Here is a 26,233-nt window from a genome sequence, read left to right on the forward strand (position 1 = left end):
TGACCCTTCAATCAGTTTTAACTAATGTTAACATCTTACTTAACCATGGTACATTTGCCAAAACTAGGAAATTAGCGTTGGGATGTTACTGTTGACCAAAGTAGAATTTCACCAATTTCAACACTAATGCCATTTTGCTAGTCCAGGATTCAGTCCGGAATACCAAATTGCATTAAGTCACTTCCTTTTTAATATAGCAATCTACTCTGTTTGAAGGTAGCTCAAAAACAGAAAAGTGCTTTAGAACCATGAAATGGCATTTTTCATCCAGTCACCATAGCATAGTGGTTGAAACTCAGGCTCTAGAACCAAATAGACTTGGGTTTGTATCCTGGTTCTGCTATTTCTTAACCATGTGGTGTCTCTAAATTTTAGTATCCTCATCTACAAAGTGGAGATTACAAATAGTGCTGCTATCATAGGATTGTTGTGAACATTAAAGGACAGAGGAATTGCAAAGCACTTAATAGTGGTCCTCATATGGAGTAAGCCCCTAATAATAACAAACACATATTCTTTTTTTTTTTTTTTTTAATTTAGAGACCGTCTCACTCTGTCGTGCAGGCTAGAGTACAGTGGCACAATCTCGGCTCACTGCAACCTCCATCTCCTGGGCTCAAGTAATTCTTCCACTTCAGTCTCCTGAGTAGCTGGGAGCACAGGCACATGCCATCATGCCTGGCTAAGTTTTGTATTTTTAGGAGAGACAGGGTTTCACCATGTTAGCCAGGCTGGTCTGGAATTCCTGACCTCAAGTGATCCACCTGCCTCAGCCTCCCAAAGTGCTGGGATTACAGGCGTGTGCCACCATGCCCAGCAGAAACATATTTTCTATATTGTACAGTGATTGTAGTGCCAGATATTAATAATTTAAAAAGGGTTAGTATTTCAGTGGCAAAATTTACTTTTTAATTTTATAAGATTAAAGTTTTAGGCCGGGCACGGTGGCTCAAACCTGTAATCCCAGCACTTTGGGAGGCCGAGACGGGCGGATCACTAGGTCAGGAGATCGAGACCATCCTGGCTAACACGGTGAAACCCCGTCTCTACTAAAAAATACAAAAAAACTAGCCGGGCGACGTGGCGGGCGCCTGTAGTCCCAGCTACTCGGGAGGCTGAGGCAGGAGAATGGCGTAAACCCAGGAGGCGGAGCTTGCAGTGAGCTGAGATCCGGCCACCGCACTCCAGCCTGGGCCGCAGAGCGAGACTCCGTCTGAAAAAAAAAAAAAAAAGATTAAGATTAAAACTTTTAGGATGAAGAATTTTAAAGATTAAATTTTTTGAAGCTCTGAGGGCAATTTACCTACAAATGAAGCTTAATCTGCTAATAGTACTACTTACTACTTTTACAGGGTAATTATTCAAGGTTGTACGTTTAAAGTAGTTCTCAACAGCAACTTCCTGAAAACTGGATCTGTTGTGTGTTGTTTTGGTAGTTTACCAGTAGATCAAGGCTCATTTGTCACTTTTCTTTAAAATGACCTCAAGGCTGTAATTTGGCTGGAGAATACTTTACTCTTAGAAATGGGGAGATCATAAGTGGTGTGATAATAAGTGTTTTATTTTGTTCAGGTTGCAGCTTGCTTTAATGAATTTTAGGGGCCATGGTCCAAATAACTGTGATGGTTAGAGGCATGCCTTTTGTTTGTTTATCGATATTTATTTGTAGTGTTTTGGCTTTGAGAGTACTTGAATTTTGCTAAATCATATCTGAAACCACTTAAGTAATGAACTTTATTTTTTGTAAACCTTGTTACTATGTAATCAGACTTTCTTTTCATAATGAGATGTGTTGACTCACTAGGTAGTTTACCTCTCCTTCTAAGGAAGAAGATGGGGAAAAAATGGAATATTCTAGATTGTAATGTAGCAGGCATATTGGCATTCTAGACAGTGTTTTGGATTAAAGTATAAGCTCTAAGTTGTACTTATTTGACTGGTACTGCAGTCATTGTCTCCTTGCGGAGATAATAATGACTGAAACTCTCAGAAAAAATATGTTGTCCTGTGCCTCACATGGCATTTGAGGTCATTCTATAAAGGAGATAGCAATATTTTAAACCATTGCTAATTTAGAAGAGAACAAAAATATGTAAACCACCTGTGTATTTCCTCATAATAATTTTAGTCAGTTATTCTGCTTTCACTTTATTCAAGTCTTCAGGGATACCAGCCAAAATAATTGTAAATTGAGCAGAAAAACTGAAGCATAAATCTGTTCATAGTGTGTGACCTTGAAGGTCATTGCTGGAAGTCAAAGTCCTGTAAGTAGTAATTTACTTAACAGGAAGAAGTCACTGAACTGGAAAGTGGTAAGTTTCTTAGGTTCCAAGGCCACAAAAATGAGTGAAATTAGAGTGCAGGGTGAAAAATCATTTAAAGAGACAGGGAAATGGGTGAGAGATTCCTCATAAGTGAGCTTATGTGTGTGATATTTCACTCGCAGTTTAAATCTAGATTTCCTTTGAGAGTCTTTTTTTTACAGGGTCATTTTTATTCTAACCACACCTACTGTACCAGCTCACTCCTTCTTTAACAAAATGAGGTCAACTTTATTATCCTCAACTGCTGCATATAAGACAGGTATAGATCATAAATCATATTTTATAGCTAGGTAGTAAATCTTTGCCTCTTTAAGTACTGTCAGGATATGATTATCTCTGAAATATATAAAGTAGGATACATTTTTCTCCTTGTATATAAATCTACATGTCACCTTTGCTGGAAATAATGCTTGGATTATATTATCCTCCCCTACTCTGAATCTTTCCCTTCCCTTAGTTGAAGTTCACAAGTCTTGTAAGCTCTATAAATGCTGGAGACCAAGTATTAGTACTCAGACACTGGAATCAGATGCAGACTTTGAGTTCAGATTCAAGCAGGAATCCCTTTCTGGCTGTGTTGACCCTAAGCAAGTCACTGAACTTCTCTAAGCCAGTTTTGTTACCTGTAATAGGTGACTTTTAGTAGCAGCTACTTCAGAGTTGTTATGAGGATTAATAGCACAAAGTAAATGTTCAATACATTTTAGCTATTCCAGTTTTTATCTCTGTAAAACTCATTCTGTTAGTGTAATGTAAGTAAAAATACAAATTGCTTATCTTTAAAAATTCAGGCTGAGTATGGTGGTTCACACCTTTGGGAGGCCAAGGTAGGAAGATTGCCTGAGGCCAGGGGTTTGAGAGCAGCCTGGGCAACATAGCGAGACCCTGTTTCTATTAAAAAAAAAAAAAAAATCAGCAGACTCCACAAGTCCGTAAGGAAATAATCATATTGCAGAGAGGTCTGTAATTAAGGCAGAGAAAGATTTGTCTAGGATTGAGTATGATTTTACACATCTACATATGCTGCTTTTATATATATGTTTGTGTTTAATATCTGTATCTGTAAAGTATACATAATTGGGTTAGCTCTTTGAGGAGATGTGAGGGGTGGGGAATGTTTAGTTGCAGTCTCCCCAAGAATAGAATTTACCGTAATTGGGAGGCAAGATGAATAAAGGATTTTTTTTTTTTAGTTTTTTAGTTTTATTGTTATTTTTATTTTTTTTGGAGACATAGTCTCATTCTGTTGTCCAGGCTGGAGTGCAATGGTGTGATCTTGGCTCACTGCGTCCTCTGCATCCCATGTTCAAGTGATTCTCGTGCCTCAGCCTCCCAAGTAGCTGGGATTACAGGTATGCACCACCATGCCTGGCTAATTTTTGGTATTTTAATTAGAGACAGGGTTTCCCCATGTTGGCCAGGCTGATCCCAGCTTCTGGCCTCAAGTGATCCACCTGTTTCAGCCTCCCAAAGTGCTGGAATTACAGGTGTGAACCACCATGCCCGGCCAAGGATTTCTTTTTTTTAATGCTGCAGATGTGTCCCTTTGTAATCTAGATGCCAACTTTTTATAAATCAACTTATGCTGAGGAAGCTCTCTTAAGAAACCCTATTTGTAGGCCAGGTACCGTATGGTGGCTCACACCTGTAATCTCAGCACTTTGGGAGTCCAAGGTGGGAGGACTGCATGAGGCCAGGAATTTGAGACCAGCCTGGACAACATAGGGAGACCCCTGTCTCTACCAAAAAAAAAAAAAAAAAAAAAATTAGCCAGGCATGGTGGCATGCACTGTGGTCCCATCTGCTAGTTCAAGATTACAGTGAACTATATGATTATGCCACTACACTCTAGCCTGGGTGACAGGCAAGACCCTGTCTCTTGAAACCAACCAACCAAACAAACCCCAAGGAAATTCTATTTTAAAATTAATTTTTAAAGCAAAACTTTCTCGGCCGGGCGCGGTGCCTCAAGCCTGTAATCCCAGCACTTTGGGAGGCCGAGACGGGCGGATCACGAGGTCAGGAGATCGAGACCATCCTGGCTAACATGGTGAAACCCCGTCTCTACTAAAAATACAAAAAACTAGCCGGGCGAGGTGGCAGGCGCCTGTAGTCCCAGCTACTTGGGAGGCTGAGGCAGGAGAATGGCGTGAACCCGGAAGGCGGAGCTTTCAGTGAGCCGAGATTGCGCCACTGCACTCCAGTCTGGGCGACAGAGCGAGACTCCGCCTCAAAAAAAAAATAAATAAAATAAAAAATAAAGCAAAACTTTCTCTAGAAACTCCCTTTTTTGACTGGGTATGGTGGCTCACATCTGTAATCCCAGCACTTTAGGAGGCCAAACTGGGAGGATTACTTGAGACCAGGAGTTCAAGACCAGCCTGGGCAATATAGCCAGACCCCATCTCTAAAAAAGTAATTAAGAAACTTGACTGGGTGTGGTGGTGCAAGCCTGTAGTCCTAGCTACTCAGGAGTCTGAGGTGGAAGGATCACTTGAGTCCAGGAATTTGAGATTACAGTGAGCTGTGATCAGTGCCACTGCATTCCGGCCTGGGCAACAGAGTGAGACCCTGTCTCTTTAAAAAAATGCAATTTTTTTTTCTTGGAAACTCTAATTTTTCTGAAATGGTAGTTAAAAGACCATCGTTCTCTTTGTGTCAGTATTTCCTAAGAGAAATGCCAATTTTCTGTCAGGAGAAGTGTTACCCATAGTTGTGTTAACAGTTCTAAATCAAAGTAATAGTTCAAATGAAAGAAGCACACCTGTGTCTTAGTAGACAGGCAAGTCAAGGCAGTTATTGTAAGGGTTGGATTTGTACTTTGTGATATTATTGTCTAGAGAAGACTCTGGAGGAAGAGGAAGTAAATCTTAAGTTTCAGTCTATTATTTTTAAAGTTTATTTTTAAAACTAAACAATATATGTTCGTAGTACAGAATTCCAAAGAAACAGTATAAACATTGACAAGTGAGTTGTCCTGTATACTCTAGCCACCCAGTTGCTGTCTCAAAGTCAGTCTTTTTCTTTAGCTACTTTAGATTCAGTGCGACTGGTTTATTTTAAGTTTTCATTGAAGAGTGAGAGAAACTTGGCTTACGGACCAGGAAAACTGAGAGCGCTGCCTGGTGAGCCTGCCTCAGTATATTGCTGAAAATGTAACAGTCTGACTGTGGAGATTGGGAGATGAAAGTGTAGAGATAGGATGGAAGGAACTTCAAGAAATTTTAGAGAAACATTAGAGTTTCGGTATAGAGGGATAGGGTAGCATCTCCTCTGGACGGTCACTATTTGGCAGTGATCTCTTTTTCTTTCCAGGCTTTGCTAAACAATCCTCTAATCTGATCTTTCTGGATCCTTAAGTTAGACAGACTTTTCACCATTTCGTTTCTTGTTTTAATGTGATGATAAGTGGCAGTTGCCTGTTTAAACATCAGACCATACACTTCATTAGGTGCATTATACACTTGGTTTAATTTCTAGTTGCCTGTAATAACAGAGGATTTCTAATTGCTCATTCTGTTTAGTATCCTTCTGTTCTTTTTCTTCCCATTGCTGTTTTTAATTCTCCCCATTCCCTCGTTTTCTTTGTCTGTGTTTCCTATTACTAGACCTTATATTTAATCTTTTTGTTTTTTAAAAAATAGGAAGAGTTTCACTGACATAAGTGGTCATTTATTTCAGACAACTGGTAACCAAGACTGGGCGTGTGTTGGCATCTATAGATCAAAACAGGCATCTGGCCTTCTGATATGATACTTTGATCCTTTGGACTATAGTAAGGTCAACTAAGTACATTGTGCAAGGGAAATAAAATATCTTCCCTGCACGTGAAGCACATAGAAGGGATTATTATTTCTCTCTTTATGGCTTTTCTCATGCTTGATGATAGAGTTAGCAAACAAAAATTAAGTCAGAAAAGAGCCTCACACATGTTACCATCCAGTAGGCGGGCTAGATAAGTTTTCCTTATTGGTCTTAACAAGAATAAAATAGTATATCTGTAACCATATTTACCAAGTGAGTCTTTGATTTTTCATCTTAGCATCTTTGTTCTGATCACCAAAGTATAGCTTGAGATGATTGCATTTGTGGCATCATTATCCTTTACATAATAATGGATATTGTTGTAAGTATATTTGTTAAATAAATCACATTCTCTAGACATGTATCTTCTAGATAAAATCATATGCTGGGATAATCTGAAGATTATACAGATAATGTGAATACTAAAATCAATCGCTAGATTGTAGTCATTATGTTTCTTCCCTTGCTAACAAAATGGTAATCATACAATTCTTCATTTCTCAAGTTTTTATTAAGGGACTTCAGTAAGAACTAACTAGTTTTACATTTTTGAGAATCTTTCCAATATATATAATTGCTGAAGCTGTCTGCTATCATGTCTCATTCATACTTGGAGAATATTTATTTATTTATTTTATTTTTGAGATGGAGTCTCGCTCTGTCACCCTAGCTGGAGTGCAGTGGCGTGATCTTCACTCACTGCAACCTTCACCTCCCAGGTTCAAGCAATTCTCCTGCCTCAGCCTCCTGAGTAGCCGGAAATACAGGCACACACCACCATGCCCGGTTAATTTTTTGTATTTTTAGTAGAGACAAGGTTTCACCATGTTGGCCAGGCTGGTCTCGAACTCCTGACCTAAGTAATCCACCCACCTCGGCCTTCCAAAGTGTTGGGATTACAGGCGTGAGCCACCACGCCCAGCCAACTTATACTTGGAGAGTATTTATATTCAGCCTCACTTTGCTAATCTTTAGTCAGCAACTGGGAGCCTCACTGCAAAACATGGTCTTAATTTACTTGTACAGGGCCACAATATATAGTATTTTGTATGTATGCATTTTTTTTTTTTTTTTTTTAGTATTTTTTCAACTTTTAAATGACTTTAGATGTTCTTCCATTGTAGATTTCATAGAATTAATTTGTAATTTTGATAAAGTGTTGACTTTTCTTCCTGCAGCTAAATGGATTCCCAGATCTGTGAGTCAGGATACAAGTGTACTTTCTAGCGTAAGGTAGCAATTTTCAGCCGGGCACGGTGGCTCACGCCTATAATCCTATCACTTTGGGAGTCTGAGGCGGGCAGATCACCTGAGGTCAGGGGTTCAAGACCAGCCTGGCCAACATGGCAAAACCCCATTTCTACTAAAAATACAATAATTAGCTGGGCATGGTGGCGTGCACCTGTCATCCCAGCTACTTGGGAGGCTGAGGTGGGAAAATCCCTTGAACTGGGTAGACGAAGGTTACAGTGAGCCAAGATATGCCATCACACTTCAACCTGGGCAACAGAGCAAGACTGTCTCAAAAAAAAAAACAGAGTAGCAATTTTTCATTTACCCTACTCAGAAAGAAGGATACATTTGAAATACTGTGTTTCTTTGAATCTTTAATGCCACTAATTATAAGATGTATTATTATTTTCTGTATTACCAAGAAAGAAAAATGCTTCCTATTGAACTGACAGGCCATTGATTATAAAATGCAACCCAGTTTCAAAGATGTTAATGTGAAAAACTGTAGCTTACACTTGATGAATTATGGTAATATAACCAACCACCTTAAATTTACGTAAGACTTTGTAGAAAGCACTTACACATATGTCATCTGGTTTTATCCTCAAACTGAAACTAATCTGTGAGGTGGACTAAATTATCTCATTTTCAGATGAAAAAACTGAGTTTCACAGAGATTACATATTCTCTCAGCATTGTATACTAGTGAACTAGGGTCTCAGGCCCACATATTCTTACTCTAAGACTCGTGGCATGATTGATGGTGTCACCTCCCCCAAACCCATACAGCTACACAACTGTAGAATTATTTGGCCTAAATTTTTCTGTCTGTTGCCTAATGTACGTATTTCATATTTAGACTTCGCCCTTTTTCATATGCTGTTCATATGTCTTGATTTTGAAAGTTTTGAGTGCCGTTAACATGGTTAATGTATGTTTTACTATTAAATAATGTGTGACTCTGCTAATATATGAATTGTTTTAATTCTGGGTTGCCTTACCACTATATATAATATTGTTGGTGGTTTAATATATGTTTTGAAGTGGTTTATTTGTTTCTACCTGACTAGGTAAAATGTTCAGGAATGGTTATGAATTGAGATCCGTGAAGTGATCCAGAGAAGGCTGATTAAGTGTTTGTCTGTAGCTGTACTGTTCTTGGTGAATCAAGGTCATATCCCCTTCTTTTCCAGGTGGTGGCTAATGCCGTAGCAGCATTATCTGAAATCAGTGAGTCTCACCCAAACAGCAACTTACTTGATCTGAACCCGCAGAACATTAATAAGCTGCTGACAGCCCTAAATGAGTGCACTGAATGGGGCCAGATTTTCATCCTGGACTGCCTGTCTAATTACAACCCTAAAGATGATCGGGAGGCTCAGAGGTCAGTCTGTTTTCCTGGCTACTTTCTGATAGTCTTGCCTGATTCTGTAAGTTCTAGAGTCTGCTATTACAATAAATCAGTTGAGGAAGGTCAGTGGCTTCTGGGGTAGATGTTGCTATCTCCAAGGTATTTTCTCATTGGATTTAGGAATATTTTAGGTGGTGGAATAAACTATGCAAAACTGTTTCTAAGAAATGTATGTTTTTCATACAGTTACTTCTGCTAAAATCTTTCTCATTTTCTTACATCTCCCATGCAACAGTTCTTGGCCATTTGGCCAGCAAAGATTATTGAGTATCTCTCTTTGCAGTGACAGATTTTTCATTCTATTAGATACATAGAAAGTAGCTTCATATTAGTTATCGAACTGACCTGTATGTATAATTCAGTATGAGAGAGAGTATGTTAAAGTCAGCAAAATATATCCTGCTTTCCATTAGATATGGAAACAATGTCAGTCTGAATTTGAAGATTTTAGAAGGCACACCTAGATTGTTCTGCTCGGCCTGTTACCATGTAATGTTGCAAATTTTCTTTGATTATTAGAAATTGACTACTAAATTTCATCTACACATACATACACTTTAGTTTACAAAGTTGGAATTATCCCTAATTTTTATTGAGCATTTTGTATATGCAGGCACTGTACTAGGCAAAGTTACCTCTGAAGAAATGTTGACTCTTCATTAAAGTTGGTATATTTTAATTATGGTAGATAAGAACTGATCTGGCTGAAGCTGATATCCAAGCTAGGTAGAATGTAAGTGATCTTCACTTATCTGGGAAATTGTCCCTCTAGACTGAACTAAAGCTCACTCTGATAGTTTCTTCCATCATTGAAAGTACAAATACAGTCTGGAAATTACTGAGAATTTTGTTTTCTTCTGTTGGCCATTGACATCACATTCATTCATTCACTCAGCAAATATTTATTAAGCGCATACTATGTGCTAGGTAGTGTTCCTAGGCCCTGAGGATACAACAATGAACAAAGTCATGGCCCTCTGAGATCACTTATTCTGAAGGTTGGGGGTAGGAATATATAACATGTATAGATAGTATAATATATAGTATGTATAGATAGTTTAATATGTAGTATGTGAGATGGTGATAAGTACTAACAAGAAAGTAAAGTAGAGAAGAAATCTAAGAAATGCTGGGCATATAGGGGTGAAGGGTTGTATTTTATTTTTAAAGGATGGCCAGGGAAGGCCTCACTGAGAAGGTGGCATTTGTATAAAGATCCAAAGGAAGTCAGGAATAGGAGGAAAAGAGAAACACCGCCTATTTATCTTGTTTCTTTAATACAGTAAGTTAGCTACTTATGTTGCCCAAGCTATCAAAATTGGATTAATTTCTAAAGAACCCTCAACAGATAATTAAATATCTAACATTTTATGAGGCATGTAAGTGTAGGTGGCAGGGGCTGGGAGAGGGGGGAGATGGGAAAATATAGTAGTGGTGTCCTGCTATTTAAAAAACAAACCCTTTTCAGAGAGTCCCTTATTCTCATTATTCTCAAGACAGGAGGTTGGATTGTTTTCCCTACCAACCTGCCTCCTTCTGTATCTTACAATGAAATCTTCAGCCATAACTGGGTTGCTGGCTCTTCCTATGAAATAACTCTCAGAATGCTTAATTTGACTTCCTATAGGTTGAGTAGAAATGGGCTGAGAGGCAGGGAGCTCTAACATAGTATGGGGAGACAAAGAGGACTATAAAACAAGAAGGTAAATGGTGTGAGCTCAAGTGTCTTGGGTAATGCTAGTTTCTTTCCAGTTTGAACATCCCTTATTGCTGGTTTTCTGAAGTCTTCTGATGTCCCTGCTCTGCCTGTAATTTGCTGAGAATGAGGCTTCTGCATTGTCGGATCCCAGTTTTACCTAAGCATGGAGCTTTGACTTTTCTAACTAATTCTTGAATTTTTTCATACTTGGGCCATTAAACTCTGACCTATTACCTTATAGAATGAATTCAGCAAAGAAATTATAATTCATGATATTAATTTTCATTCTTTGCCCTCAGCATATGTGAGCGGGTAACTCCCCGGCTATCCCATGCCAACTCAGCAGTGGTGCTTTCAGCAGTAAAAGTCCTAATGAAGTTTCTAGAATTGTTACCTAAGGATTCTGACTACTACAATATGCTGCTGAAGAAATTAGCCCCTCCACTTGTCACTTTGCTGTCTGGGGAGCCAGAAGTGCAGTATGTCGCCCTGAGGAACATCAACTTAATTGTCCAGAAAAGGTTGGAAAATAGTGAAGTGTTGATTAAAGTGTTTGTGATTTTGCATTAAGCTTAATAATGTTAATGTTAATTAGGCTAGTGTTAATCTCTTTTTAATATATGGAAATGAAAATGTTATATGGCAGAACAACTTACTTGCCTAGCACCAGGAGGCTAACAGTTGATATCACAGTATTTCTATAATAAATGCCATGTGTTGCTCCACAGTCCAGTTTGTTTTCTGAAGGGTCTCTTTCTGATACACTGTCTAGTGCCTGGTTGATATGGTTCAGGTTGTAGTTTAGAGCCAGATTGTTGTTCTTTTAGCAGTACTTCATGGCAACGTGTGCCCTGATGCTTAAAAAGGATAAAAATAATCTGCCAAGTGGAACTGATAAGAATAGAGGCATATAGAGGAAGTTTATGCATTTTTTTTTTTCCTGAGTGGAGCGAGAGGAGAGCAGAGAGGCACAGATTAGGTATTAATACAGTCTCAGAAGGGTGTATCAGTATATGCCTTCACCTTCCTTTCTTCTGTTTCTGTGTACCCTAGGCCTGAAATCTTGAAGCAGGAAATCAAAGTCTTCTTTGTGAAGTACAATGATCCCATCTATGTTAAACTAGAGAAGTTGGACATCATGATTCGTTTGGCATCTCAAGCCAACATTGCTCAGGTCAGACTTTATGCAGACTCAAGTTGATAATGATTTAGCTCTTAAGGTCTGGCCTTTAAAGAAGCTAGGCTGTGATATTGCTATTTGAGAATCCTTAATGATTAACCACTTCCTCCATTTAACAGGTTCTGGCAGAACTGAAGGAATATGCCACAGAGGTAGATGTTGACTTTGTTCGAAAAGCTGTGCGGGCCATTGGACGTTGTGCCATCAAGGTGGAGGCAAGTGTCTGATGGTAGTTAGGATCATGTATTGGGGATTCTGAGAGTTCTCTTCACTTTTTTCTTTAAAATAATTTTTAAATTTATCAAAATAATAAAGCACACCATTTAAATGTTAAATAATTTTTGATGGAAAGCAGCTGTCTCTGGTTCCTCCCTTCCCTACCTAGACTCTCTTCTCAGAGAGAATAATTTTTTTTTTTTTTTTTGAGACACAGTCTCGCTCTGTCGCCCAGGCTGGAGTGCGGTGGCGTGATCTCGGCTCACTGCAAGCTCTGCCTCCCGGGTTCACGCCATTCTCCTGCCTCAGCTTACCGAGTAGCTGGGACTACAGGCGCCCACCACCACGCCTGGCTAAATTTTTGTATTTTTAGTAGAGACGAGGTTTCACTATATTAGCCAGGATGGTCTCGATCTCCTGACCTCGTGATCTGCCCGTCTCGGCCTCCCAAAGTGCTGAGATTACAGGCCTGAGCCACCATGCCCAGCCTAACCAGTACTTTATAGCAACAAAGGAGGCAGATGTGTGTCAGAGGATCTTCTATGAAATACCTGCTACTAATTGGCCTTCCTTGTTTTTTTCAATTTAGTGCTGCTTTATATAGTTTCTGTTGATAAATCATTTAGTAGACTGGCTGTTACAGCAAGAAGTTAGCTGATCCTGGGTTCTATTCCTGGTTCTGCTAGCTCACTTGATTCAGATATTTAATATGCTTGTTTCTCTTCATTGGAGAAATGGGAAAGTCTTTTTATTGGATCTTGATATGTTACATCCTTTTTATTACCACTATCACCACACATCACAACTTGTTTTTCTTTTCTTTTTACATTAACATATCTTACTAGCTGTCTACTTAGTATTAATATAGATAATTTTCAGAGAGATTTTGGTAGCCTAAGAGTAAGGTGGTTTTGTTCTCTTCACTAGTGTACATAGCCATCTCTTCTATGAGACTGCCATTGTCTTATGACCTCTCTGACAAAGCTATAAACAGTAATACAAAAATTATATCTTATTCTGAAGTTAAGAGACTTTCTAGCCCTGGAATTACTAGAAAGTGTTCTCAAAGCATCTAGATTCCTCAAGGCTGTTAGTCATATATTGTGACTAATGGAAAGTTTCTCCATAGTCTTCTGGAAAAGACTTCTGATGACTTTCACTTCTTCCTTTGACTAAGCGTGCTTTGGTGGGAGTATGACAGGATGTGAAGAATGAACTTTCTCAGGAAACTTAAGGTCACCCTTCAGGAATCCTGTCTTATCTAGTGCTCTCATCTCAGATTACCCGGATTTACCTTAGAACTTTTCCTATAACTGTTTCAGCCATGAAGATTTTCAATTTGGTTTCAGTTTGACAGAGTTGCCAAGCCAAACAGTTAATTGGGCCAGGAGAGGCCATGATTTGCCTGTTTGCACTAACTCATCCATGGGACAAGAATCAGCAGCATAAGAATTGTAATGAACTTTCTGTATAGCTTTGGGAAGCAACAAGCTGTTGAGCAAATAAATAGCACTGAAAAAGCAATCCTATAGTACTATTTTTTGTTCAGTAACTTTTGCCTGTTTCTTTCAGGGGTAAACATTCTCCTGGTCCTTTTCAGTTTTAAAAAGGGGAGAGGTTAAGGCATTAGGTTAAGACCGGGAGTTCTTGACTTCCTAGTCTTCTGGTTTTTTTGTCTTTACTGTTTCTAATTTTTATATATTAGAATAAAATATTGGTTTGTGTGTCATTCTTAAAGACAAAATACATATTTTTCCTATTAGGAAAACCATATTTGTTTGTTATATTAAATTATAGAATAAGTTAAACAAAAAATAGAGTACCCCGCTTCCCCCGCCTTCTGTTTCACCCTCTCAGATATGCAGTGGACGTGATCTGGTAGATGTCATTTTATATCCTTGTTTATATAGTGTTCCATACAAAGATGTATTTTTTAATAAAAATGAAATCATTCCACAAATGCTATTTATTTACTTTGTTTTATAATCTACTTTTTTTTTTTTTTTTTTTTTTTTTTGCATGCTGTATCATGGACATTGATCCACGTTATAAAGAAAAATTTATGTCATCTTTAGTTTCTGGTTTATAGACATAATGTGTGATTACTTGATAACTTACTGAATTTGTAACTTTATCCCTTATTATAGGACCTTAAAGTTGTTTCTACTCTTTTTCCAAATGTTGGTGTAAGGAGTATCCTTGCAGCTAAATCTTTGAACTCTAGTTGAAGTGAACATTTTTTCGTAACAGTTGTGCTTATTAGCCATTTGGGACTTGCTCGCTCATGTCCTGTGCACCTTTTTCCGATATGTTATCTTTTCCACATTGTTGTTTTAAAGTCTTTTGTAATTGGGATGTTAACCCTTCTTTTAGTTAGCATTTGTTTTCTCAGTTTGTTGTCCTTTAGATTTCTTTTGCTTTCTTGATTCACAGAAGTTTAGATTTTTGTATCAGCTTTTCTCAGTCAGTTTTTTTCCTCAGTGGCACACTTAGAAAATTGTGCTTCACCTACAGTTATATAAAATTTACCATTTTTTTTTTTTTTTTACTTCTATGGCAGTGATTTTGTTTTATATGTTTTTTGGGGGGTGGATGGGGAAATGGAGTCTTGACTTGTCTCCCAGGCTGGAGTGCAATGGTGCAATCTGAGCTCACTGTAACCTCCGCCTCCCGGGTTCAAACGATTCTCCTGCCTCAGCCTCCCAAGTAGCTGGGATTACAGGCATGCGCCACCACGCCCGGCTAATTTTTGTATTTTTAGTAGAAACAGGGTTTCACCATGTTGGCTATGCTGATCTCGAACTCCTGACCTCACATGATCCACCCACCTTGGCCTTCCAAAATGCTAGGATTATAGGTGTGAGCCACTGCACCCAGCCCTTGTTTTATATGTTTAAGGGTAATTTTAATCAACCGGGAAATAATTTTAGTGAAAGATATGAGTAGAGTGGATCAAACGCCAGAACACATTGTTCTTTCCTTACTGTTATGAAATGTTGTCTTTATCATATACTGAATTTTGGATGTGTTTTTCTGTTTCTGGACTTTTTGTTTATACAGTGATTGGATGTTTACTTCTGTTCCTCTGCCATACTGCTTTAACAGTAGTTTGTTTTTTTTTTTTTAATCAAAAGCAGTATGGTTGAGATGATAATTTTCTTTGAAAATTAATATCCCTATAGGCCGGGCGCGGTGGCTCAAGCCTGTAATCCCAGCACTTTGGGAGGCCGAGACGGGCGGATCATGAGGTCAGGAGATCGAGACCATCCTGGCTAACACGGTGAAACCCCGTCTCTACTAAAAATACAAAAACTAGCCGGGCGAGGTGGCGGGCGCCTGTAGTCCCAGCTACTCGGGAGGCTGAGGCAGGAGAATGGCGTAAACCCGGGAGGCAGAGCTTGCAGTGAGCTGAGATCTGGCCACTGCACTCCAGTCTGGGCGACACAGCGAGACTCCGCCTCAAAAAAAAAAAAAAAAAAAAAAAAAAAAAAAAAAAAAAAAAGAAAATTAATATCCCTGACATAAATGTTTTTCAGATGTTATACATCATGAAGAACATTCTTTTATTTGTATTCATTTTAATGATAATACTAAGGATTTACTAAATATGATCTTTATATCAAGCACTGTGCTAAGCACTTACTTGTATTACTAATTTATGGTAATTCAATGCTTACAGTGGCCCATATTCTACATACTACATAATTTATTAATGTAACAATTATAATATTACTAAATATAGCATATTTAAATTTTTCCAACTGTTTTGCTGTTGCAACAACAGCAAAGGAGTTAGTAGCTGAAAATGAATAAAATAGAGAACATAAATAGAATCAGAAGAAGGACGAAACTACATAAAAGACTGCAGAATCGGCCGGACGCGGTGGCTAACACCTGTAATCCCAGCACTTTGGGAGGCCGAGGTGGGTGGATCACGAGGTCAGGAGATTGAGACCATCTGGTCAACATGATGAAACCCTGTCTGTACTAAAAATACAAAAATTAGCTGGGCTTGGTGGCCCATACTTGTAATCCCAGCTACTCAGGAGGCTGAGACAGAATCGCTTGAACCAGGAAGTCGGAGGTTGCAGTGAGCCGAGATTGCGCCACTGCACTGAGCCTGGTGACACAGCGAGACTGTCTCAAAAAAAAAAAAAAAAAAAAGGACTGCAGAATCATTTCATGGTACAACAGAACTGTCCTATATATGACTTATGACTTCATATAAATGATCTCAAGGTGCAATTTTATTTTTATTAAATTGCTTATAGTGGTTTAGATTGTTATAGCACTTCTAAAGATTTTATTACAGAAATTTTCAGGTATACAATAAAGTAAAACTGAATAATGAGATCTTGTGTAGTTATCACCCATCTTGAACAAATACTGATGTTACTGTTTCTGTTTTATCTTCTCCCTCTTCCTCTTCCTTCAGGTGGGTGGGATGCTAATACAAGTCCCATATATCATCTTACTCAAGTAGTTCAGTGTGTATATCTAAGAGACAAGATACTTTAAAAAATATATTATCACATTACCATGCCCAGCAACTAACAATAATTCTTAATTTTATTGAATACTCAGTCCATGTTCAATTGTCCCTAATTATGTAAAAACGTCTTTTTTACAATTTGTTTGTGCAAATGAAAATCTAAATATGGTCTAGGCCGGGCGCAGTGGCTCATACCTATAACCCTAGCACTTTGGGAGGCCGAGGTGGGCAGATCACTTGAGGCCAGGAGTTCGAGACCAGCCTGGCCAACACAGTGAACCTCTATCTCTACTAAAAATACAAAATTAGCCGGGCGTGGTGGTGGTGCACACCTGTAATCCAAGCTACTCGGGAGGCTGAGGCAGGAGAAACATTTGAACCTGGGAGACAGAGGTTGCAGTGAGCCAAGATCATGCCACTGCATTCCAGCCTGGGCAACAGAGTGAGACCGTATCTCAGGTCTGCACATTGCATTTGAATAATATGTCTCTTAAGCCTTTTTACTTACTTATTTTGGTGCCAGGTATTGAAGGAACTGGGTCATTAGGCTTATAGAATTTCCCAGAGTCTGGATTTGGCTGGTTGTATCTTAGTGATGCTATTCTATCTATTCCTCCATCCTCTTTAGATAATTAAATCTAGAGGCTTGGTAATTTTCTTGTTCAGAATTTTTAGTAAGAATACTTATTAGGTGATTCTCTATACTTCCTGTTATATCTTATCAGGAGGCACATAATGGGGTGACCCATTATAGTACGTTGTAATATATGATAGGCTGGTCCTTGACTTTTAGGATCTCTGTTCTGGTATCTCTCTCTTTAAAAAATGATCACTTATAGTTTCTGCACATTTGTTTTTTCACTTGTGTTCTCTCATATTATCTTCATTAATAAAAGATTAACAGATAAAACTCCATTTTATAGATTACTTGTAGGCTATGGAAAATTGTTGTTTATCTAATGCCATAGACTTTTAAGTTTCATAGCCCCAAAATTGGTAAATTGTCGAGTACTACAGTACTTTGGAGTTTTTTGGATCACGTGTAACTTTGAAAATGTAATGGAAGTTGTAGACCCATTCGCTGGAAAATATGCTTGACAGCTCCTACAAAATTGGGCAATTTCATTTCAATAGGTTTAAAGACACCCTCTACTATCTCCACTCATCCATGAACTTCAGTTAAAGACCTCCTACTTTGGCTTATTCTTTAATTCTTATTCTTTCCTCCTATGATGACTTATTCTTCTTATTTCTATCTCCTGGCTGTCCAAGATGGGTGTGTGTGTTTCTCTGTTTCTGGACTTTTTGTATATACAGTGATTGGATGTCACTCCTACTCCTCTGCCATACTACTGTCATGGTAGTTTTTTTGGTGGGGGTGGGGGCGTAGTCTCGCTCTGTCAGCCAGGCTGTAGTGCAGTGGCACGATCTCGGCTCACTGCAACCTCTGTCTCCCAGGCTCGAGCAATTCTTCTGCCTCAGCATCCCAAGTAGCTGGGATTACAGGAATGTGTGACCACGCCTGGCTAATTTTTGTAATTTTAGTAGAGATGGGGTTTCACCATGTTGGCCAAGCTGGTCTGGAACTCCTGACTTAAGGTAATGCACCCACCTCTCGCCCCGCAAAGTGCTGGGATTACAGGCACTAGCCACTGCACCTGGCTATAATGGTAGTTTTTTGTTGTTGTTGTTGTTTTTGAGACGGAGTCTCGCTCTGTCAACCAGGCTGGAGTGTAGTGGTGCGATCTCGGCTGACTGCAACCTCTGCCTCCTGGATTCAAGCAGTTTTCTACTTCAGCCTCCCAAGTAGCTGGGATTACAAGCACCTGTCACCACGCCCGGCTAATTTGTGTATTTTTAGTAGAGACAGGGTTTCACCATCTTGGCCAGGCTGGTGTGAACTCCTGACCTCATGATCCAGCTGCCTCAGCCTCCCAAAGTGCTAGTGATGGGATTACAGGCATGAGCCACAGCACCTGGCCTTTTGTTTGTTTGTTTGTTTGTTTGTTTGTTTGTTTGTTTGTTTGTTTTGAGACGGAATTTCGCTCTTGTTGCCCAGGCTGGAGTATAATGGCTCGATCTTGGCTCACTGCAACCTCCGCCTCCCAGGTGCAAGCAATTCTCCTGTCTCAGCCTCCCAAGTAGCTCGGACTACAGGCATGCGCCATCATGCCTGGCTAATTTTTTTGTATTTAGTAGAGACAGGGTTTTACCATGTTAGTCAGGCTGGTCGCAAACTCCTGACCGCAGGTGATCCACCCGCCTCGACCTCCCAAAATGCTGGGATTACAGGCATGCGCCATGCCACTCGGCCTTGGTAGTATTTTTTTTTTTTAAACTAAAGCAGTATGGTTGAGATGATAATTTTCTTTGAAAATTAATATCCCTGACATAAAATGTTTTTCAAATGTGTATACATCATGAGGAACATCCTTTTGTTTGTATTCAAAGGATTCATTTGAACTGATTCATCTATCCGTTCAAATAATGAATGAAACTGTATCATATAGTTTGGTATCTAGCCTCTAGTGTAGCTTGGTCCAATTAAGTGCCTGATCTTTTAGTTTAGTTTAGTTGATGCACCTGCATGTTTCAAAATTTTTATGTTGAGGTGGTGTTATCGCGTAGATCATCTGACTTCTCATTTTTTGTATTCTTCCCAGCAATCTGCAGAGCGCTGTGTAAGCACATTGCTTGATCTAATCCAGACCAAAGTGAATTATGTGGTCCAAGAAGCAATTGTTGTCATCAGGGACATCTTCCGCAAATACCCCAACAAGTATGTCCAAATACTTTTAGCCCTGTTTCTCAAATTACTTAGGAAAGGTTTAAGTAAGGCACTTTGAAATTGCCTAGGTAAGAATTACTCTTTTGAATGTTCCTGGTCATAATAGGATACTTTATTAAAAATTGGAAACATGAAATGGTTAGCACAGGGATTAAAACCTGAGTTTTCACTCTGCTTGCTTTCTTTAGGAAGAATTGAAGCTCTGTCTGAATATGCATTGTCTATTGACATATTTTAAAGTTAACCAGATTCTTTGATGGCAAAGTTACTGTTAAATAAGATATCTATATTCTAGGTTGTTTAGGCATACTCTCAGTTTATACCTGTTATCCAGACATAATTAATGATGGTGTACCTTTTCTTCTCAGAAATGTATAAGTTTGGATGATATATAGCACCCTACTATAAAAGCCAGGAAGGTAACAGCTCTGCTATTCACTTTGCATGTTACCTACTACATTGTGGAGAATTACAGAACATATAACAGATTATCAGTCTCATGCCTTTTCTGAAGTATTTTAGTTACTGTCATACAGATATTAAAAAAAACTACATTGTCACTTCACAAGTTTTTCAGATTGAGACCTCAGTATATGCAGCAAAAATACTTTTTTAGATTTGATTTTTGAAAACAAGTAATTAAGGAATCTGAAAATGAAATAAGAGCAGGTTTTGTAAGCATCTTAAATCTCATTTTGCCCTACACTCATAGAGATACATTGTGCTAAAGCTTCTGATTGTCTTTTTTTTTTTTTTTTGAGACAGAGTTTCGCTCTGTCGCCCAGGCTGGAGTGCAGTGGCCCGATCTCAGCTCACTGCAAGCTCCGCCTCCCGGGTTTACGCCATTCTCCTGCCTCAGCCTCCCGAGTAGCTGGGACTACAGGTGCCCGCCACCTCGCCCGGCTAGTTTTTTGTATTTTTTAGTAGAGACGGGGTTTCACCGGGTTAGCCAGGATGGTCTCAATCTCCTGACCTCGTGATCTACCCGTCTCGGCCTCCCAAAGTGCTGGGATTATAGGCTTGAGCCACCGCACCTGGCTGATTGTCTTTTTTTTTTTAAGACAGAGTCTCACTCTATTGCCCAGCTGAGTGCAGTGGTGTGATCTCGGCTCACTGCAACCTCCACCTCCTAGGTTCAAGTGATTCTCCTGCCTCAGCCTCCCAAGTAGCCGTGATTACAGGTGCATGCCACCATGTCTGGTTCATTTTGTATTTTTAGTAGATACAGGGTTTCACCGGCCAGGCTAGTCTCGAGCTCCTGAGCTCAGGTGATCCATCCACCTCGGCCTCCCAAAGTGCTGGGATTACAAGCATGAGCCACCATGCCCGGCCCGCTTCTAATTGTCTTTGAAGATAATGTTAAATGAAGCAGCTTGTAGTAAGTTAGCTTAGTGGTGGGCTCAAGAATTAGTAGATATATTTTGGCAAAGTAGTGGTTTATCAAGCATTGTGTATATTTTTTAAAATTTTAGAAATAGTTCTTTTGGAAAGAGAACCACATACTTTTTGACTACTCTCCCAATAAAGAAGAGGGTCAGTCTCTAAACGTTTTTTTTTTTTTTTGTGAGACAGAGTCTCACTCTGTCGCTCAGGCTGGAGTGCAGTAACGTGATCTCAGCCCCCGGGTTCAAAGATTCTCCTCCCTCAGTCTCCCGAGTAGCTGGATTTACAGGTGCCTGCCACCACACCTGGCTAAATTTTGTATTTCTAGTAAGACAGGGTTTCACCATATTGGCCAGGCTGGTCTCCAACTCCTGACCTCAAGTGATCCACCCACCTCGGCCTCCCAAAGTGCTAGGATTATGGACGTGAGCCACCATGCCCAGCCTAAACTTTTTTTAATTAACTTTTGTTTGTTTGTTTTCAGACAGGATCTCACTGTGTTGCCCAGGCTGGACACAGACTCCTGGACTTAAGTGATCCTCTTGCCTCAGCCTCTCTAGTAGCTAGGATTACAGGCCTGTGCCACTGTGCCTGACATTTAAACTTACTTATTGATTGAGGGTGAAGATGTGTATCTGAATGTGATTGGTAGAGAAATGTGTCCATTTCTGGTTTATGGTTAATAAGGAGTTAGGATGGTTTACATTTAAGAAAGCAATCAAGAGCCTGGTTTAATCAGTAGAAGTAGGCAGATACTTAGTTAAGTGTACTATTTAGTTGTCCACATCTAATTTATTATACAGAGTCATTCTAATGGTTAAAACTACATTAGCCGAGGAGATGGATTCAACATGGTAAGCCTGAGAGAGCAATAGATACGTAAAAATAAGTATTTGAATTACTTCTTTCTTTGGAGAAATAAGTCATTAGTGCAGGTACCTTTAGAAGAACTAACATAAAGAAAGATCTCTTTTATAAAAAGGAGAGATAAGTGGATTAAGGGACAGATTTACCATTTCTCGTCTGGATACCGTTGTTGTCTAACTTCATTTGCCTAAAAATAAAGTGGAATTTCTGTTCCTCTCTACCGTGAAGGCAAAATGGAACAATAGGAAAATTTTCTAATCTACATATATGAAAGGTTGTTACAAATACAAGGTAGTGGTATTATCTTACACCACAGGTTAATTTTTCCTTGTAAAAAGAACAGATGGCAGTGTGGCTCACACCTATAATTTCATCACTTTGGGAGACCAAGGCGAGAGGATCACTTGAGGCCACAAGTTTGAGACCAGCTTGTCAACATAGCAAGACCCCCATCTCTACCAAAAAAAATTTTAAAGTTAGCTGAGTATGGTGGCATTCAATTGTAGTCCTGGGCCGGGCACGGTGGCTCAAACCTGTAATCCCAGCACTTTGGGAGGCCGAGACGGGCGGATCACGAGGTCAGGAGATCGAGACCATCCTGGCTAACACGGTGAAACCCCGTCTCCACTAAAAAATACAAAAAACTATCTGGGCGAGGTGGCGGGCGCCTATAGTCTCAGCTACTCGGGAGGCTGAGGCAGGAGAATGGCGTAAACCTGGGAGGCGGAGCTTGCAGTGAGCTGAGATCCGGCCACTGCACTCCAGCCTGGGCGGCAGAGCCAGACTCCGTCTCAAAAAAAAAAAAAAAAAAAAAAAAAAAATCCAATTGTAGTCCTGGCTACTCAGGAGACTCAGGAGGGAGGATCGCTTGAGCCCAGGAGTTTGAGGTTACAGTGAGCTGTGATTATGCCACTGCACTCTAGCCTGGGTGACAGAGTGGGACCCTGTCTCAAAAAACAAAACAAAAGAACATCTGATGAATTTTTATAAAGGTTTTAAGGTCTAGATCTTAAAAAATAATTGAAGGGAAATTTAAGGCATTAAAATCTTCTGACTTAAAACCTGTACGTTCTCTTGACTAAAAGCTTTTACAGTTTGGTGGTTTGGTTTAGGGTTCCTTGTTTGTGGTTTTGCCTTTAGCCTTCACTTTTAAATATAGTTCTTAGTTTTGCCCTCAATAACCATAGTTCGTTTTTTTCACATCAGATATGAAAGTATCATTGCCACTCTATGTGAGAACTTAGACTCTCTGGATGAGCCAGATGCTCGAGCAGCTATGATTTGGATTGTGGGAGAGTATGCTGAAAGAATTGACAATGCAGATGAGTTACTAGAAAGCTTCCTGGAGGGTTTTCATGATGAAAGCACCCAGGTAAGTTCTTGTCTCTTGTTTTGCTAGTAGTTTTAGATGTCTTTGGGGAAATTTCAGAGAAAGCAAAGGTTATAGGCAGTTTCTTCTATGTCTATATTTATATATAGTATGTTCATTTTTCTCCCAACAGGGATGTCCCTTTTCAGTTTTACTGATTTTTTGTTTTTGTTTTTGTTTTTGAGACAGAGTCTTGCTCTGTTGTCCAGGCTGGAATGCAGTGGCAGAATCTTGGCTCACTGCAACCTCTGCCTCCTAGGTTCAAGCAATTCTGCTTCAGCCTCCCCAGTAGCTGAGATTACAGGTGTGCACCACCACACCCGGCTAATTTTTATATTTTTAGTGGAGACAGGGTTTCGCCATGTTGGTCAGGCTGGTCTTGAACTCCTCACCTTAGGTGATCCACCCATCTCGGCCTCCCAAAGTGCTGGGATTATGGGCATGGGCCACTGCGCCTGGCCAGTTTTACGGAATTTTTTTTTTTTTTTTTTTTTTTTTGAGACAGTTTCACTTTGTTGCCAAGGCTGGAGTGCAGTGGCAGGATCTTGGCTCACTGCAACCTCTGCCTCCTAGGTTCAAGCAATTCTCCTGCCTCAGCCTTCCGAGTAGCTGGGATTACAGGCATCCACCATCACTCCCAGCTAATTTTTTGTATTTTTAGTAGAGACAAGGTTTCACCATGTTGGCCTGGCTGGTCTTGAACTCCTGACTTTAGGTGATCCACCCACCTCGGCCTCCCAAAGTGCTGGGATCACAGGTGTGAGCCACCGTGCCAGTTTTACTGATTTCTAGTGTTAAAAACCTGCATAACTCAGACCAGTAGTTCTCAAACTTCAGTGAGCATTATTAACACCTGGAGGGCTTTTTTTTTTTTTTTTTTTTTTTTTTTTTTTTTTTTTTTTTTTTTGAGACGGAGTCTCGCTCTGTCACCCAGGCTGGAGTGCTGTGGCCGGATCTCAGCTCACTGCAAGCTCCGCCTCCCGGGTTCAGGCCATTCTCCTGTCTCAGCCTCCCGAGTAGCTGGGACTACAGGCGCCACCACGTCGCCCGGCTAGTTTTTTGTAGTTTTTAGTAGAGACAGGGTTTTACCGTGTTAGCCAGGATGGTCTCGATCTCCTGACCTCGTGATCCGCCCGTCTCGGCCTCCCAAAGTGCTGGGATTACAGGCTTGAGCCACCGCGCCTGGCCCCTGGAGGGCTTTTTAAAGCACATGTTGCTGGGCTTCACCCTGACAGTGTCTGACTCAGTAGGTCTGAGATGTGCCTAAGTATTTGTATGTTTTACAAGGTTCAGGGTGATGCTGATGCTGCTGTTAATCCAGAACCGCACTTTGACAACCACTAGCTTAGAGCAGTAGTTACCACTACTTTTTTGTTTTCTGTCACCTAAGAATGACTACACTTTTCTGTTAGTAATGGCTGTGGCTCATTACAGCAGGGATTTTTCACTTGAGGCTGCGGTGAGGTTTGAAAAGATTATCTTTGAATGAAAATTCTGAGACTGTTTCTCACTTTCACCTACCAAAATTAGAGCCACGGGACCAGGAGGCCGATAAATTATTAAGCCCTTTTTTCTTGGCATTTGTACTCAAAGCAAATAGAAAATTATGCATGTAATCTACCATAGCAATTTTAATAGACCTAATTCAAGGAGTATGTACAAGTCAATAGCTTTGTGGTTTAGCAGCCAACTCTTAATAGGCTGTAATCTGACATAATTCTACTGTCCTGGCTCTTGCCCCAGTATGACAGATGATTCCATAATTCCCCCCAAATTGTAGCTTTTGGTAGAAGTAAATAATGAAAGACTTGCTCAAGAGCCAATATTATCACCATCAGTATGTTAACATATACTTTAAGAAATGTAAGCCAGGCTCAGTTACTCACGCCTGTAATCCCAGCACTTTGGAAGACTGATGCAGGAGAATTGCTTCCAGCCAGGAGTATGAGACCAGCCCTGGCAACATTGCAAGACTACCTCTCTACAAACAATACAAAAATTTTTAAAAAATTAGATGTAGTGGCTTACACCTGTAGTCCTAGCTACTTGGGAAGCTGAGGCAGGAGGATTGCTTGAGTCCAAGAGTTTGAGGCTATAATGAGCTATGAATGTGCAGCCTGGGCAATAGAGGGAGACCTTGTCTCAAAATAGTAATAGTAATAATAATAAACACAGGTAACTATCTGGCTTAGAAACAAGCAATATTTTGGCCGGGCGCGGTGGCTCAAGCCTGTAATCCCAGCACTTTGGGAGGCCGAGGTGGGCGGATCACGAGGTCAGGAGATCGAGACCATCCTGGTTGACACGGTGAAACCCCGTCTCTACTAAAAAAATGCAAAAAACTAGCCGGGCGAGGTGGCGGGCGCCTGTAGTCCCAGCTACTCTGGAGGCTGAGGCAGGAGAATGGCGTAAACCTGGGAGGCGGAGTTTGCAGTGAGCTGAGATCTGGCCACTGCACTCCAGCCTGGGTGACACAGCGAGACTCCTTCTCAAAAAAAAAAAAAAAAAAAAAAAAGAAACAAGCAATATTTTGTGCCAAAAATGCGTTTTGAGGATAAAAGGATAGAGTTTTCAGTTGAATACCTTTGTATTTCCCATGAATACTTTTGACTGCTCTTGTTGATATTGATTGAGTTTCAGCCTTTTGTCTCTTAACCAAAATCAGAAAGGCTCCATAGTAATTCATAGTTGGGGAAACACCACTTTGGAGATGATGGCAGGGAGTAATGCCAGTGCCGTTCTTTCACTCTATCACAAATTATGTCTGTTTAGGTGCAACTCACTCTGCTTACCGCCATAGTGAAGCTGTTTCTCAAGAAACCATCAGAAACACAGGAGCTAGTCCAGCAGGTTTTGAGTTTGGCAACACAGGTAAGAAATCTGGAAAAAGAGAGATGTTGACTTGTCTTGTTTCAAATTGTAGGAAATTATGAAACTCTTCCTAGGGGATTCATTTGGGGAAGTTTTATTTGAAGGAGGTATGGCCTTTAGATCTTGTTAAAATATTAAAACAATGCCTTTTAACTTGTTCAGCTGAATTGTAGCTAATTGTATGGCTTTTAAATGAGTTGACTGAATCCACTTTTCATAATTCATGAAAACTAGACTCTTAGTTTAGTGAAGGACATACTTAGATGAAAATGACATGGTCTGATAGTACCTGTGACTTCATTTGAGCTTTCAAATGAAAGTACCATGTGGAGATAAAAGATGCCTCAGCAAAGTTTCATGCATTGTTCTACCTTCCACAGTGTTTGCCTTTCTCTTGGAAATTAAGTGCTTATGCTGCTTCCTTGAATTATTTGATATATTTGGATCTCCTTGGAAGTATTTGATTTTTTTGGTCAGAAGAAAAGAAGTTTAGATGGATTCTGATCTCAGGAAAGTGGCAGCTGGCCTTAAAGATCAGGTCATTATATTAGATCCACAGAAATCAAAATAATTAGGTTTTCTAGTATAACTGGTAT

General features: G+C 39.9%; 1 protein-coding gene across 6 annotated transcripts in view; it reads left to right on the top strand.

Moving 5' to 3' along the window:
- AP2B1 (adaptor related protein complex 2 subunit beta 1) overlaps positions 1–26,233 on the top strand; it is a 141,022-nt gene that overhangs the window by 28,352 nt on the left and 86,437 nt on the right. For all 6 annotated transcript variants that reach the window (XM_010385198.2, XM_010385204.2, XM_010385199.2 and 3 more), the window contains exons 6-12: positions 8,555–8,745; positions 10,771–10,992; positions 11,525–11,645; positions 11,771–11,866; positions 19,023–19,138; positions 22,604–22,769; positions 25,539–25,637. In XM_010385198.2, the coding sequence (XP_010383500.1) occupies positions 8,555–8,745; positions 10,771–10,992; positions 11,525–11,645; positions 11,771–11,866; positions 19,023–19,138; positions 22,604–22,769; positions 25,539–25,637 (1,011 nt within the window). The remainder of the gene's footprint in view (positions 1–8,554; positions 8,746–10,770; positions 10,993–11,524; positions 11,646–11,770; positions 11,867–19,022; positions 19,139–22,603; positions 22,770–25,538; positions 25,638–26,233) is intronic.

The sequence above is a fragment of the Rhinopithecus roxellana genome, chromosome 19 (genome assembly GCF_007565055.1).
Source record: "Rhinopithecus roxellana isolate Shanxi Qingling chromosome 19, ASM756505v1, whole genome shotgun sequence".
Classification (NCBI taxonomy): Eukaryota; Metazoa; Chordata; class Mammalia; order Primates; family Cercopithecidae; genus Rhinopithecus; species Rhinopithecus roxellana.